We start from the raw sequence: 15,000 nt of genomic DNA on the forward strand, positions 1-15,000 counted from the left end.
ATAGTCCAAAGAAATTTGTGCAATAAATTAATAAATATCAACAGAGCACGAGAAAAAGAAGGACAAATAGAACGAAAGAAAGAATGCATAAAAAAAAGCAACGTGAGAAAAAAAAAAGTAAAATAATATACACCAGCAAGCTTGCAAGAAGGGAAACAAGCTCAAGACATTCCTAAATCTCACATCTGGCAGGTATTTCTTACTGTGAACATAACACAATGACACATTTGCCTTCAATAAAACATCAAAGTCAATTCAGTACGATAAAACACTCAAGTAAACATTACAAATCCTTTAACATATAAATATATCTGTAGGTACATTCGTATGTAAGCATGTAAAAATGTACATAATGTATATGTGTGTGTATGTGTATATGTATGAATATACAGTCATCACACTAAGACACACACAGACACATTGTGTGATTTGTATGTGAATTCCTAACCCAAACAAACCCTGGCTTTACTACCCTACATTTGGCTTTCTGGCGACGCCCACCTTAACTGCTTATCTAAAGTGAAGAGGTTGTACAGCAACAGCTAATCTTTTGTACCATTCCGAGTTTTGCAAGGCAGATAACAAGCACAAAATGAACTACTGAATCATACCTGAACAAATAAACCTTGCTATCTATGTATAATAACTGGTTAGAAATATAAGTCTTTTCTCCTAGACTAAAATAAAAATTATGGAGAAAAAATGCAAACAGGTAAAACCAAAACATATCATTACGAGCACCCACAGGAGTCGAAAATTTTACCCACTGGCAATAGTACTCAATCTCCTCTCCATTGTCAACCTCTATTGACCTTACTTGACCTACTAGCCACACCTAATGCTAACAGCCAGAACTGTATTCCTGACAGCAGTCAATGCTTACTAGAAAAAATAGACTGTTACTGCACCTTCTTGAGATGGCAAGCCTAGAAAAAATAATGGCCTGGCTCCTTAAATTTACACATTGTGTTCTACCTAGTATCGGAAATCTGACAGAGAGGAAAAAATAATAATGAAACTGAATAAAACAAAAAAGGAGAAAGAGGCAGAGAATGAGAAAGAGAAGATAAAATATAACATGCCTGGATAATGTTACAGGTAGTATCTGTACTGGTAAGACATAGTAACAAAACAGATGTAAGCTGCACTTCAAAGTACAGTCAAAGAAGAAGAGTAATCTTCTCTCTTATACAAACATTTTACACTTTCTTCTCAAATAATGCATCTCCTTAGCTACCAGCTATTGTCAATCTGTCAGCCAGAGAACAAAATGCTGCACATCAACAGATTTCTATGTCTAAAATCAGAATAATAAAGTAATTACCATAATGATTAAAAAAAAGAAGAAAAATCATAAAAAAAGACAAAAAAAAAGACCAAGTCTTAAACAAGTCTATACATATCTCTATATATACATATGAAATAAAAAAGTTACTAAGTAAATTAATTAAGGAAAAGTTAATTACCAAATTAATCTATAATCTTGTGGTATCACTGATTGCCAACTGAATTAACAGACAGGGTACAACACTCACACATCTGAGCATATTTGCACACAAACTATCACACACAAAAACATACACACACACTCACATACTAAAAATAATATTTGCAAGTATGGCAATTTGCAAATCAGTGCAGAGAGAGAGAGTAATAAAGAGGAAAGAAAGGAGATAGAGGAGGGGTAGGAGGAGGGGGTGGGGGAAGGAAGGAAGGAAGGAAGGAAGGATGGAGAGAGAGAGAGAGGAGAGAGAAGAGAAAGAAGAGAGACGAAGAGGAAGAGAGAGACGAAGAAAAAGAGAGAGACGAAGAGAAAGAGAGAGACGAAGAGAAAGAGAGAGACGAAGAGAAAGAGAGAGAGAGATAGACAGAGAGAGACAAAGACACTGATACATACTTAACAAACTGCAGGACATTTAAGATTTCAGTGTGCAGCCGAATAACTCTTACATAATTATCCTTTACGTTAATCTACAAACTATATCTTCGATGTTCATTCATAATTGTTGTTATTATAATTATCTTTTTTTTTTTTTTTTTTTTTTTTTTTTTGCCTATTTCAACTTTTGATATTGTAGTTATTCAAAGTCGTACATGGGGAACTGCAACACCTAATATGGACTTGAGACACGTTTGTAATCTTGATCCGTCTCCTCTTAACTGTTTCCTTGTACCTACTTGCTACCTCCCGGAGCACATTCAGCGTAAGCTTAAATAACATTCACGGCCCTGTCACGCATACTCGTAATGAGGGAGAGGTCGCTGGTGTTTGAGGGTACTGATGGCTGCATATCATTATTATTGTTATTCCTCCTCAAAACATCTGACAGTTAAAAGTGTATGTACAGAGAACATCTAGTGATTTCCAACACGTAATACAGAGTCGTACACCTCGCCATTCTCCCAAACACCGGCCAACCTGCTACGTTGAGGTTTATGGGTAGTGCGCAAAAAAATGAAAATAATAATACTAATAATAATAAAAAAAAAGAAAAGAAAAAAAGAAAAAAAAAAAAAGAAAGAAAAAAAAAAAGAAAAGAAAAAAAAAAAAGAAAAGAAAAAGATATATTGTATATTACAATATGTGTCAGTCGACCAACTGCTAATTCCCAATTCACAGGTATAAAACTTACTATATTCCAGGACTAAATTTATATATATATTTCACAGCATTGCCGCATATCCAACTCCTTTACTTGTACATTTCCATTTTACTCATATTATTTACAGTAGAAAACTATAACGTTCACAAAATTTCTTTCTTTTTTTCTCTCTCATAACACCACACTTAATACACAATGCTTACCTTCGTCTCTTTTTCTGTGATGTGAATATCAAAGTATAAACAAAGAACTTACAAGTCTTGCAAACTTCAGGCAGTCACACGAACCGCAACTTAAAAACCTTTCTTCTTTTATACAAAGGAAATTATACAAAGAAACAATACACATAATAATAAAAAGGATGATAACAGTAACAAGACTTATAATGATTACAATCATAATAATAATAATATTAATAATAATAATAATAATAATAATAATAATAACAATAATAATAATGACAATCATAGCAATAATAATAATAATAATAATGATAATAACAGCAAACCAATGACAATAATAATAAAACTCACTCTTCTTGTATCTCACATCAAACACAGCCCCACTATTTGCACTAAATTACCTCTTTCTGCGGCAAAGCTTTTTGTGTTCTTTGTGCCAATGTACCTGCTGGCACTCAATCGAACAGTAAGCCGTGTTCCAGCAACAGTGGTAGATTGCCTCGGCTTCGCACGTCCAGCACTGCAACATTAAGAAGAAAAGGTATATTAGTTATGTCCTTTAGGCAACTCATTAACCCAATCACATCAGGAGACACTGGACAACATCCTATCATGCCACACCCCTGATGCCAAGATGACATCTACTCTTCATGTATAGTTGAGCCTGCTCTAAGTTAAGTACAACTAAACAGTTGTGCATTTGTGTGGTTTTGCTGCAATCACTGGGGAGATACAGCCCCTCAAAAGTAGACTTAAAGCTTATTTTTGGCCTCGCTAACTAAAAAGTTCTTTATGCCCCAGCCAAGAGCATCAATATCTTATGTTTTCCGTGCCTCTGACTTTTCCCTTGAGCAGCTGACTCAACATGCACTCTGATGCAATGTTCAATATTACACTGGGGGTTCCTGTCATGACTGGGTAAGGGCCTGCTTACTATTTACCCAAGGCTATATTCCAACATAACAAACTGCATGGAATGCCCACTGATACGTTATATCCACTGTGATTTTGGTTCATTAGTTTGTTAAAACAAATGCCTATTCACCTTGGGGTAAATTACTAGTCCTACCTAGGTCACTTGTTTATCCTTTTCCTTGATTTTTGAAGATTCTTTATTTCTACTGTTACTACTAGTACTGTTATTTACATTATAATAATCATAATCTCAGGGAAAAGGAAAACCAGGTGAATTCACATAAGCTTACTAACTGACTTGTTGGTGACTGAAAACTAGCAGAACCTATGTGCAAACTAAATCCACAAAACAAAACTAAAGTGACGGTGCATGAACCCAGCAGCAATGGGGCCAAATACTACCTGTGACAATGCTGACACTCACCCACTGTTTCTTCTTGGTGTCTGAGATGATGTGCTTGTGCTTGTCTTCAATGTCAGAGATCTTGTTCCTGTACTCTTCCTTAACTCTCTCCATCTCCTTCTCCATCTGTTTCATCGTCGACTGGATCACCTTCTGCTTCTCACTCTCGTATTCTCGGCGGAGCTACGTTGGGCAAAGGGCATTTCATTGTTAATGTACGTGTTAAGTTGGTTAAGCTCAAAGGTGGGTCTAACTTAAAGCTTGTGAGATGCAATAGGGCCAGGGGGAAAGACAAGGTTGAGGTTCCTCTAAATTAAAAGGCCAAATGTGGATCTCATAACATGTAATCTGATATAAATATGTTTTTTCCCCCCAGTCTTTTTGTATGTCACATAAAACCAAGAAAACTAATAACTTGCTGAAACTGGGTATTCAGAGAGTTAGTATTCTAAAAGAAAAAGAAAATGAAAAAGAAGAAAGTAGAAGAACGAGGAGGAGAGGAGGAGGAAGAGGAGGAGGAGGAGACAAAGAAAGAAGAAAGAAAAAGAAGGAAAAGAAGGAGAAGAATAAAAAGAAGAAAGAAAAAGAAGTAAAAAATGAAGATGAAAGAAGGAAAGACAGAACAAAAGAAAAAGAAAAAGAAAAGAAAAAAGAAAGAAAGAAAACAATAATAACAAGTAATAATAATAACTGATAATTATGACAATAAATACTTGCCTTCTCTGCCAGGTCTCTCATGGCTTTCTCTGTGTCTTTGCTTCTCTTGTTGCTACGCTCACCAAATTCTTCCAAAACCATCTGAAATATTGTTTATTCTTACATACGATGCACTGATATATACAAGTATTCTACTATAATAACTTGCACAAAACAAATGGAAGTTACTGGAAGGTGGAGTTTGAGGGGGGAAGAAAGAAAGAAAAAAAAAAATTCTTGCCATTATATGCAAGCATGAGTGTGTGTGCGTGCATTTGGCGCGCCCTCATTGTGATTGGCACAGCCACAGCCCCCCCTCTCTCTCTCCCTCTCCCTCTCATACACACACACACACACACACACACACACACACATACACGCACACACACACACACACACACAAAAGCACACACTGACCTTCATTAACCTCATGGACGTCTGGACCCCTATTGATCGCGTGGGGAGTTCCTGGCTGGACGATGAAACTACATCTTCTGGCGCTGGAGGTTCTTTCTGTGAGACGAGAGGGCATGGTATTTGACACATATGACAGAGTGTGTCAGATAATACTAAAATATATATATAAATGAGTTCAATATACGAAAACAACAATAAATGAAATGAAGATCTATAGCAAAAATAATACAGTAATACGAGATCTATAAAAATGAAATATCTAAATAATAATAATGATTATTCTAAATGAGATCCTTGACTGCTAATCTATACAGCACTAACAGCAAACCTATAGCTATCCTCATCCGCTAGCAGATTCAGACATATGCATAATTTTTATCAGCTTTGCAGCTAAAACTAATTAATTTTACATTCATTGCTTTCCTACAACACACCTATATCCTTACGCATTGGAAAATCTGTACAAAAAAATTATTTCATTCTTACTTTCATTATCTATTTCCCACTGTCCTTGCTAGATCACACTTTACCTTTAATACTATCTATTATTTGATCATACAGTCAGAACTTTTTCTGTTGTTCCAAAGTACTTTCAATCCTTTAATTACTATATTAGCTGTACCTTTCTCATTTTGGAGCGTTTGGCTCTCGAGGTGGACGATATCGATGAGGCTTGCTCTTCCTCTCTCTCCTCCTCCTCTTCCACCTCCTCTTCTTCACCTCCTTCGCGTTCATCTTCCTCCTCCTCTTCTTCGTCGTCATCTTCATCATCATTCTCGTCCGCTTCGTTCATGCCTTCGTCACTTCCGCTGCCATCCTAGAATGAGATATTTCTATGAAGTGGGCTTTTGTTTTACAATCTTTCTTGGGCCCAAAAGAAAGGGTTACCCAAATCCCTGAGGCAAGTGTGATTCAATAAGGGTCAATAAGCTTTTAATCAACCTTTCCATTTTTCCGTATGCAGCTATTGGACTGCAAATAACACCAAAAAGAACACACAGACAAAATAAGTAAACTTGATCTATTTAGTCATCTAACTGTCTATCCAACTGTTTGTCTGTCTGTCTGTCTGCTGTCTATCTGTCTCTCTGCTTGTCTGTATCACTCTTTGGAAAGTGGAATAATGCAGTGCCACATTGATGTTGATAAATAACAACCCTCCCTGACCAGGACTCCAACCCAGGTCACTCCAGGTACTAAACAAATCATACCACACAACCTACTAAAAGGAGTGTGCAAACTAGGATCTCACTAGCTCCATAGACATTACCTACCAACTCATGCTAGAGTAATGATAGCTAAGTTTTACATACACTCCCTATGGACAATCAAAATTGATTATGCAATTCAAACCCTAAGTCAGATCTACTGAGCTATATTTATGAAAGATGGAATAATGTAATGCCGCATTAATATTGATAATTGACAACCCTCCCTGACCAGGACTCGAACCCAGGTCACTCCAGGTATGAAACCAGAGGGCTAGTACTAAACCACACACTCCTTTTAATGGGTCGTATGGCATGGTTGGTTTAGTACTGGCCCTCCAGTTTTATACTCGGAGTGACCCGGGTTTGAGTCCTGGTCAGGGAGGGTTGTTATTTCTCTTTCTTTGGGGTGGGTTACAAATTTGCTTTTCTATTTTAATGCTTTTTTTTTCTCTCTCTCTCTCTCTGAAAAAAGAGAGGGAGGAGAATACAGAATGCAAGTCAGAGAGAAAACATAATAATAGGGAAAAAAAAAAAAAAAAAAGGGAGCAAAAACAATAAAAATAAATATAAAAATAACCAAAGACATCGAACAGGGAAGGGACACTGAAAAGAGAGAGAGGACTCCCACGCTACTACTATCCAACTACCTGACTGGCTATACAAGGCCTTCATCATTATTAATGCAATTCTCACCTCTTCCTCCTTCACTTCTTTCTTGGGCGGCGTCGACAGCAGTTGCGTTTGGTGTCTGAAACATACAAAAAAAGAATGTTAAAGAGCTGTAATGGAATGACACTTAGCTTAAAAAGTCTTTTTTTTACAGGTCCTTTTAAAGCTTGACTGTATCAATTCATTCACTTTTGCATAAACTACTACTCTAACTTACTCTAACTTTAACAAAACACTAAACCATCCCAGAACACAACATTATAAAAACATCTATTTATAACCAGCTAAACAGCCTAAAAAATTACACCTTAATTACTGTTTACTTTTTTTCTTTCTATCTCATCTACTTTCTCTTCCATTTTTAGTCTTTTCTTCACCAACTTCTTCCTTTATCATCATCATCATCACCATTTTCTCCTTCTCAACCCTGGTCTCCCTACCTGAGGTTATCTGTAAGCATCTTGTCGTTGTCGGTTCGGGAGTTGCGCAAGTCTGGCTCAGTGCCGACGGAAGAGAGTAACTCCTGGTGTTTTTTGAGCTCCTCACATGCCTTGTTCCAGGCTGATGTCCTTTTCACCTGCAGAAAAGCAACGAACATTACTAAGGCATGCTGTTGGGTTGTGGTAGTAATATAAAAACAAGAACAGTTAACAATACTTAACAAATGTAAATACATCCACAACGTTATATGAACTGACCTGCAGAGTATGAATGTTAACTGATATTGGACGAATATGTGTTTTTTCGATGACGGCTCTCTGATGCTGGCTACCAAAGAACCGAACGTCATAAAGGTCGTTTTCTACTTTAATTACCTTGTTGAAAAGAGAGAAAAGAAAAATACAGGTTAATTACATGTTATACAGTGTGTGTCATGTAGATATGTAAATGATTCTATATATGGATATACTGACTGACATACACAAGTTATTCATGCAAGGCTAGATCTCATCTTATGACTATCCTATGAAGCTATCAAAAGATATCATCTATCAAAATTGTCCAGATACAAGAAAAAAATGAAGTTCATTCTTAAGTTTTCTGGTCAAGCTCCAAAAAAAGCAAAATTAATTCATTAAAGAATCTGTAACCAAGCCACAGATTCTACTATGGAGATATCAAAACTATCATCTAATTACTCTTACCTTAGCTGGCCAATATGGAAAGCCTTTCTGCTTGGCATACACAAGCTGGTGTGGCGGTCTACATGGCTTACAGAACCAGTATTTGTCAGACTTTTCGTTGGACATGCGGTAGCAGTCTTTGCACTGCTCGAGTTCCACCAGGTCGTACTGGCAGTCACGCAACATCTGCCGTGCCATGTCTGCCATACTGCTGTGGACTGGTATGGGGGAAGGAAAGTGTCCGTGAATTAGATAGTTTGTTGTCTAGTTTAGATAGGTGGTATACTAAGAGGAACATTACACAAAGACAGTACTTTAAGTCAATCTTCGTATTATATAACCATCATAAATCCTCTGTGAAGGAAAAGAAAAAGATAAAGAGAAGTGAAAAGAGTAGAAGAAATAGAGTGAGAGAGAGAGAGAGTGATACAGACAGAAAGACCGAGAGACAGAGTAGGGAAAAGAAAACTGCAGTGTGCACCTACCTCCTTGATAGATAACTACATTATGTACAATGGTTAAAGCGTCAATCTCAAAATCATAAATGGTCTTGTATCTGCAGTCGATGGTCTTCTGCTCCATGGTATTGAGGTCCATCTGGTGGTGGAGGAGCAACTGCGCTCTCCATGGCTCGGAGGCAGACACCCCACTCAGCTGATCTGAACGTGTGAGAGTGTGCTGGCTGGTGGCTGCGCGGTCACTCAGGAACACACCAGGCTTCTGAGATGGGGCCGGGATCACCCTCTCCAGGATGTTTACTGGGAGCTGCGTCGGGAGAATCATCTTTAGATGAGGTGGAGATAATGTCTTGGTTACTAGGGTGGCCTATGCAAACGAGAAGAGAGCACTAAACACCCCAATTCAAAAGCACTTCGATGCATGGAATTTGTGAGCCAGATTAAGGATTCACATTTTTGCTCTGCTATAGGAATTTCCGTGATATTAGATACGTGTAGTTGAACACATTGTACTTGAAGCCAGCCTCTAAGCTAACACAGTGGTTTAATGCTCATGGGCCCTGGTAACAATGACGATAAGATGCCAGATACATAATAATGCTCTGTAACTCTAGTTGTACAACTACTCTATGCAGTGTGGAGTGTGGACAGCATATTGCACATCATATTCATAAAGGAGGGAAATGCAGATAACGTAAAGAACTATTTTCCACTTCAATATATAAGAATATGTGTGCAAATCTGGATACAAATATACTCAACTATGAATTCATCAATAAAAAGAGCCCCAATAAAATAGAACTGGCACCTACACTTCACTGTTACCGCAACTAACCCACTTCCACTGGGGAGGAGCAGGTGGACGCAAGTCTAATGGATAAGACTGCACATGTTGGTGAGTGTGTGAATAAGGATGAAAGAGCCATATATAAAAATATGTAAAGTATTTACGAGTTATAGTTAATTGTTTTGAGATAGCCACTGTTTATTTTTATGTATATTTCATTAATCCATAATCATCAGTGAAATATTGCATCAATTAAATAAATATCCAGGCACTTTCATAATAGAGGCACAGTATTCTTTTAGTCTTTTTGGCTAATATCACCATAGCAAAGGCAAAAACGTCAAGAAAAGGCCTAAAGACAGAGTCCATCGTACTAACAAATCCTTCAAAATGATTGAAACTGAGGCATTAAGTGTTTCTATAATTCAGTATGACCAAATCCTTAAGGTAAACTTAAACCTAATAACTCACACATATCTTCACCTTAATTTCAAAAGGAAAAAGAAAAAAAAAAAAAAAAAAAAAAACATGACAACGCAAGTACAACACAAACAGAGAGAGTACGAACACATGGCATATACTCACTCTCTCCTTGAGTCTTCCTACTGTAAAAGCTAAGAGCATGTTTAACTCTTCTCTGCTAATCCGACTCTTTACACTTCTCTGATATAAGCGTTTCTGGAAGAGGGAATGACGTCAAGAAATGAAAGTATATAATGGACAATTCAGGTGTCTTCTTTTCACAGAAAGCTATTTTCATTAATGATAAGGAGATCTGAATAAGATTTCACTAAAGACAACAAAGGGAAAAATAAAAAAAAATAAAAAAATAAATAAATAAAGTAGGAGGAGGAGAAGGAGAAGAAGAAAACGTGGAAGATAAAATGAAAGAGAGAAAGAGAGAGAGAGAGAGAGAGAGAGAGAGAGAGAGAGAGAGAGAGAGAGAGAGAGAGAGAGAGAGAGAGAGAGAAAGAAAGAGAGAGAGAGAGAGAGAGAGAGAGAGAAAGAGAGAGAGAGAAAGAGAGAGAGAGAGAGAGAGAAAAGAGAGAGAGAGAGAGAGAGAGAGAGAGAGAGAGAGAGAGAGAGAGAGAGAGAGAGAGAGAGAGTTTTTTTGGTTTGGATTCCATTTGATACAATGGATATTCTTGGTGTGACATACTGTCTGCTTGATTTTGCTCACGTGTGTGAGCTGCTGCTGACTCGGCCAAACCGAGTCCTTGCCCGCCGTGGTGACCAGCCACAGCAGTGACCTCCAGGCGACAGTTGCAACTTCTCGCGCCTGGGCGGGGCGCGAACCGCCGACCCCTCGGATGAGAGGCCGACACGTTACCACTGTACTAGCCCGGAGGCTAGTACAGAGAGAGAGAGAGAGAGAGAGAGAGAGAGAGAGAGAGAGAGAGAGAGAGAGAGAGAGATATTAGGAAAAGAAAAGTACTGGAAATATACGTAAAAATGGAAGAAAAATAAGGAAGAAAGTAAGAAAGAAAGAAAGAAAGAAAGAAAGAAAAAGAAAAAAAAAAAATCAACTAACCTTACAGATGACACACACAAATGGCTCGTTATTATATGGTTTATCCTCTACGTTGATGCAATCCTCGTGGAAGACCCGGTAACACTTGGAGCAGCACACAACCATCCCCCCCGAGTGGCACTCAAAGCAGTACCAGTCGTGGCGGTCTGGCTCTTCCTGCTCATGGGGGAGGCGGAGGGGGAGGGGGGGAGAAGAGAGCGGAGAAGAAACTCGATTACTTTCATTCATCAATTAATCAATTCAGTTTATTAATTCATTTTATTATCATTTTTGTGATGTGAGTTCTATGTACATGCATGCAGTGTGAGTTCTTATATGAGGTATTTTCGGATGATGACTTTCATATAGATATAATTAGTACATAAATAATAATAATAAAATCAATAATAATAACAATAATAATAATAACAATACTACTACTACTACTAATAGTAATAATAATATTAACAATAAAATAATAATAATAATAATAATAATAATAATAATAATAATAATAATAACAATAATAATAATAATAATAATAATAACAATTATAACAAAACACATCCTGTTACCTAATTAGTTGAATCAAATAATAGCTGTTAATGACTCCACTCCAACTACACATATACTTACCGGAGGCGTTGGCAACCGGAAGCCCTCCTGTTCGATGCCAACCTTCGAGCCCTTTTGCCCCACTTTGCGTGTCACAGCAATGAGGTTATCGCTTGCACACTCCTCCAGGTGCTTCTCGACTTCATCTGCAATGTGTTCAGTTGGTTTCCATAAGTCGAGTGATTGAAAGAAGATGTTTTAAAGGATCTGGTGGTCAATAACAGCCTGATACTTCTAATTCTTTAATACTGAATTTACAAAAACATGTATCAGACATGTTAACTTTTCAACAAAGACTTAAACCTCAAATGATGTTTACCTGTTAATTAGCACTGCAGTAAAATAAAAAAACACTCCAAAGGTGATGTATACCTACACAGACAACCCACATTCTTACATTTCCTAAGTACCTAGTCTCCCTGAACTATACATAAAGGTGCCGACAAGTGATGTTCAGTCTCTCGTATGTGAATAAATGCAGTATGTATGACAGAAAGAATTCTCATGATTTATGGCTCTCTCTTTCCTTCACTCCATAATAATGATAATAGTAATAACGATTATAACACTGCATAGGCATCCTTTCAGAAACAACACCATGCACTTTGTAAGCCTCCAATGATATCAAGGTTTGTATATTTGCCTTTTTCCATTGGGACACTTTTTATTATTCTTTCTCTGTTAACATGAGAGAGAGAGAGAGAGAGAGGAGAGAGAGAGAGAGAGAGAGGACAGAGAGAGAGAGAAACAGAGAGAGGGAGAAACAGAGAGAGAGAGAGAAACAGAGAGAGAGAGAAAGAGAAGAAACAGAGAGAGAGGAGAAACAGAGAGAGAGAGAGAAACAGAGAGAGAGAAAGAGAAGAAACAGAGAGAGGGAGAAACAGAGAGAGGGAGAAACAGAGAGAGGGAGAAACAGAGAGAGGGAGAAACAGAGAGAGGAGAAACAGAGAGAGAAAAAACAGGAGAGGGAGAAACAGAGAGAGGGAGAAACAGAGAGAGGGAGAAACAGAGAGAGAGAGAAACAGATAGAGAGAGAAACAGAGAGAGAGAGAGAAACAGAGAGAGAGAGAAACAGAGAGAGAATCTACTTCTTTATCAATCTATAATCATGAAGTGAGATGCTGGTACAGCTCTCCATTTAAGGTTTCCATACCATCTGTAAATGTGAATGCATTTCCCAAGCTTCTACAACTATTACCCAATCACTTGCAAAACCGTTCCTCCCCGACGCAATTCAACACTGCGTCATAAAAAAAATCAGCTCTTACTCTACATCAGCAGAAAAGCTTACCTGACTCCATGTTGTGCATGCGGCTCATGTATCTTCGAATTCTGTCAAATGAGGGCAGCTGCTTGTGGTTGCGTATGGTGGTGATGGCGTCCCAGAGGTGTTGGCACCTCAAGGGGTCTGAGACGCGCCGAAGGGTGGCTTTCATTTTGTATTCTGTCGCAAGTCGGTCGTGGGGGAGGGAGGGAGGACAAGAAAGGGAGAGAGAAAAATAAAATAATAGAGGCTCAGGTAAACGATAAATAAAAATGAGATTGTTGAACATAATATTCTTCTCATAGATTATCACCAATATCTCCTTCAACAATATCTATAACAAACTATATCATCCACAGGAATTTACATCAAAATATAGTGCATTACCAATAGGAACTTACACTACAAGATACTAATGATAACAAAATACAAAACAGGAGAGCTACAGACACAATCAGAAGAAAGGTTATGTTTTATGAAAGACATTCAGACCCAAACCGATAAGCAATGAAGCTATAACAAGGTTTTTCATTAACTAAAAACCGTATGATCGACTGCACATACAGAAAAGAGGAGCTAGAGTAAAGACAGGTGGGGATAGATAGCAATAAATGAAGGACATACCAAGAACCTTGAATGGAAAAGAAAAGAAAAGAAGAAGAAGAAGAAGAAGAAGAAAATAAAATAAATAAAATAAAAAGAAATAATAATAATAAAAAAAAATTAATACTTAGTCAAGAAAGAGTAAGTTACTAAGCCTATCACACCTCACCTTGATACCTCATTTTTTCTATTACAATTATTATTGTTATCAACATCATTATTCTCTCATAATAATACTAACAAAAATAATAAAAGTAATAATTCAGATGCTATGCAGTTACCTTTGCAATTGCACAGCAGAAATTTCAAGAGATAGGGTAAATCAGGTAAGCCATGTAACAGAACTCCCTGTTAACTATAAACTCGTGTAGACATCTACAAGTAAAATATAACAGAAAATTAATAAATATATGAATACATAAATAAAACTAAACATAAGCACTATTTACCACTAAACCTTAGATGCAGTGACTTGTACTACTATAGAAATGTGATTCCAGAGGTTTTCCCTTTGTAATGAGAATGACAAACCATAGCATCATATTGTTAACGATTTACTATATGGATTTGTATTCCAAAAAGTGCATTTCTGGCACGAGGATCGCTGCTATAATATAGTAATAATCTTTAAAAAATGTTAAGACTGATGCAGTTACTTGAAAAGCTACTTCAATGACCATATATTTACATATTTTAAAATATATCTATCTTGCTTTATCATCAAAATTTGAATAACAGGAAAATATATTATGTGGAAATCCATCATGATATTCTTTTGATTTCATGTAACAAATGACATGAGTGATGTTTGATATACTTAGATTAACACCATCATCAGTGTGTTAGAAAATATTTAAAACTTTATTTTCTAGTTTAATCAACTAATGGACAGACTGCCTCCCAAAAGTCCCAGAAATCAAGTCATTGTAATCATTATCTCTCTCTCTCTTCTCTCTCTCTCTCTCTCTCTCATTCTTATCTTGATTTTCAGCTTTACATTCTGCCCATCTAATAGGAGGGACTAACTCAAACCTCGTCTAACTCAACAGGATCTGAAGGGACTTGGCTCTTTTAAGGACTTCTAAAATAACCAAAACCAAACTAAAAAGAGACTACGACTTCTACTTATCAATACACTAGATAAAAAAGAAACAGAAACAGAAAAAATGTACATATGGTTAGCAATATACAAGAAACAAATAAATTCCTAAATTCTGCAAACTGCTTTATACTAAGCTCTCTACAAGAGGACCAATCCCAAGGCATCTGCCAGTCTTTCCCAGCTGATTGTAAAATACTTGTGCAATTTAAATCACCACTTGAGGGAGAGGTAGGGCGGGAGGGAGGGAGAGAGAGAGAGAGAGAGAGAGAGAGAGAGAGAGGGGAGGAGAGAGAGAGAGAGAGAGAGAGGAGGAGAGAGAGAGAGAGAGAGAGAGAGAGATGGAGAGAGAGGAGAGAGAGAGAGAGAGAGAGAGAGAGAGATGGAGAGAGGAGAGAGAGGAGGAGAGAGAGAGAGAGAGAGAGACGGTGTTGGAGAGGAGAG

At 37.3% G+C, this 15,000-nt stretch overlaps 1 protein-coding gene across 7 annotated transcripts in view; it reads right to left on the bottom strand.

The window, feature by feature from the left end:
• LOC119568165 (zinc finger MYND domain-containing protein 11-like) overlaps nt 1-15,000 on the bottom strand; it is a 28,936-nt gene that overhangs the window by 4,473 nt on the left and 9,463 nt on the right. For 5 of the 7 annotated variants that reach the window (XM_037916579.1, XM_037916576.1, XM_037916577.1 and 2 more), the window contains 14 exons: nt 12,882-13,034; nt 11,612-11,736; nt 10,997-11,152; nt 10,051-10,143; nt 8,706-9,003; nt 8,242-8,438; nt 7,795-7,911; nt 7,537-7,673; nt 7,121-7,175; nt 5,839-6,033; nt 5,217-5,312; nt 4,821-4,901; nt 4,125-4,286; nt 3,187-3,305 (listed from right to left, as the gene is read on the bottom strand). In XM_037916579.1, the coding sequence (XP_037772507.1) occupies nt 3,187-3,305; nt 4,125-4,286; nt 4,821-4,901; nt 5,217-5,312; nt 5,839-6,033; nt 7,121-7,175; nt 7,537-7,673; nt 7,795-7,911; nt 8,242-8,438; nt 8,706-9,003; nt 10,051-10,143; nt 10,997-11,152; nt 11,612-11,736; nt 12,882-13,034 (1,984 nt within the window). Of the gene's footprint in view, nt 1-2,018; nt 3,306-4,124; nt 4,287-4,820; nt 4,902-5,216; nt 5,313-5,838; nt 6,034-7,120; nt 7,176-7,536; nt 7,674-7,794; nt 7,912-8,241; nt 8,439-8,705; nt 9,004-10,050; nt 10,144-10,996; nt 11,153-11,611; nt 11,737-12,881; nt 13,035-15,000 lie in introns of those variants that run through there. The other 2 variants (XM_037916580.1, XM_037916578.1) reach the window with 2 other exon arrangements.

The sequence above is a fragment of the Penaeus monodon genome, chromosome 43 (genome assembly GCF_015228065.2).
Source record: "Penaeus monodon isolate SGIC_2016 chromosome 43, NSTDA_Pmon_1, whole genome shotgun sequence".
In the NCBI taxonomy this organism is placed as follows: Eukaryota; Metazoa; Arthropoda; class Malacostraca; order Decapoda; family Penaeidae; genus Penaeus; species Penaeus monodon.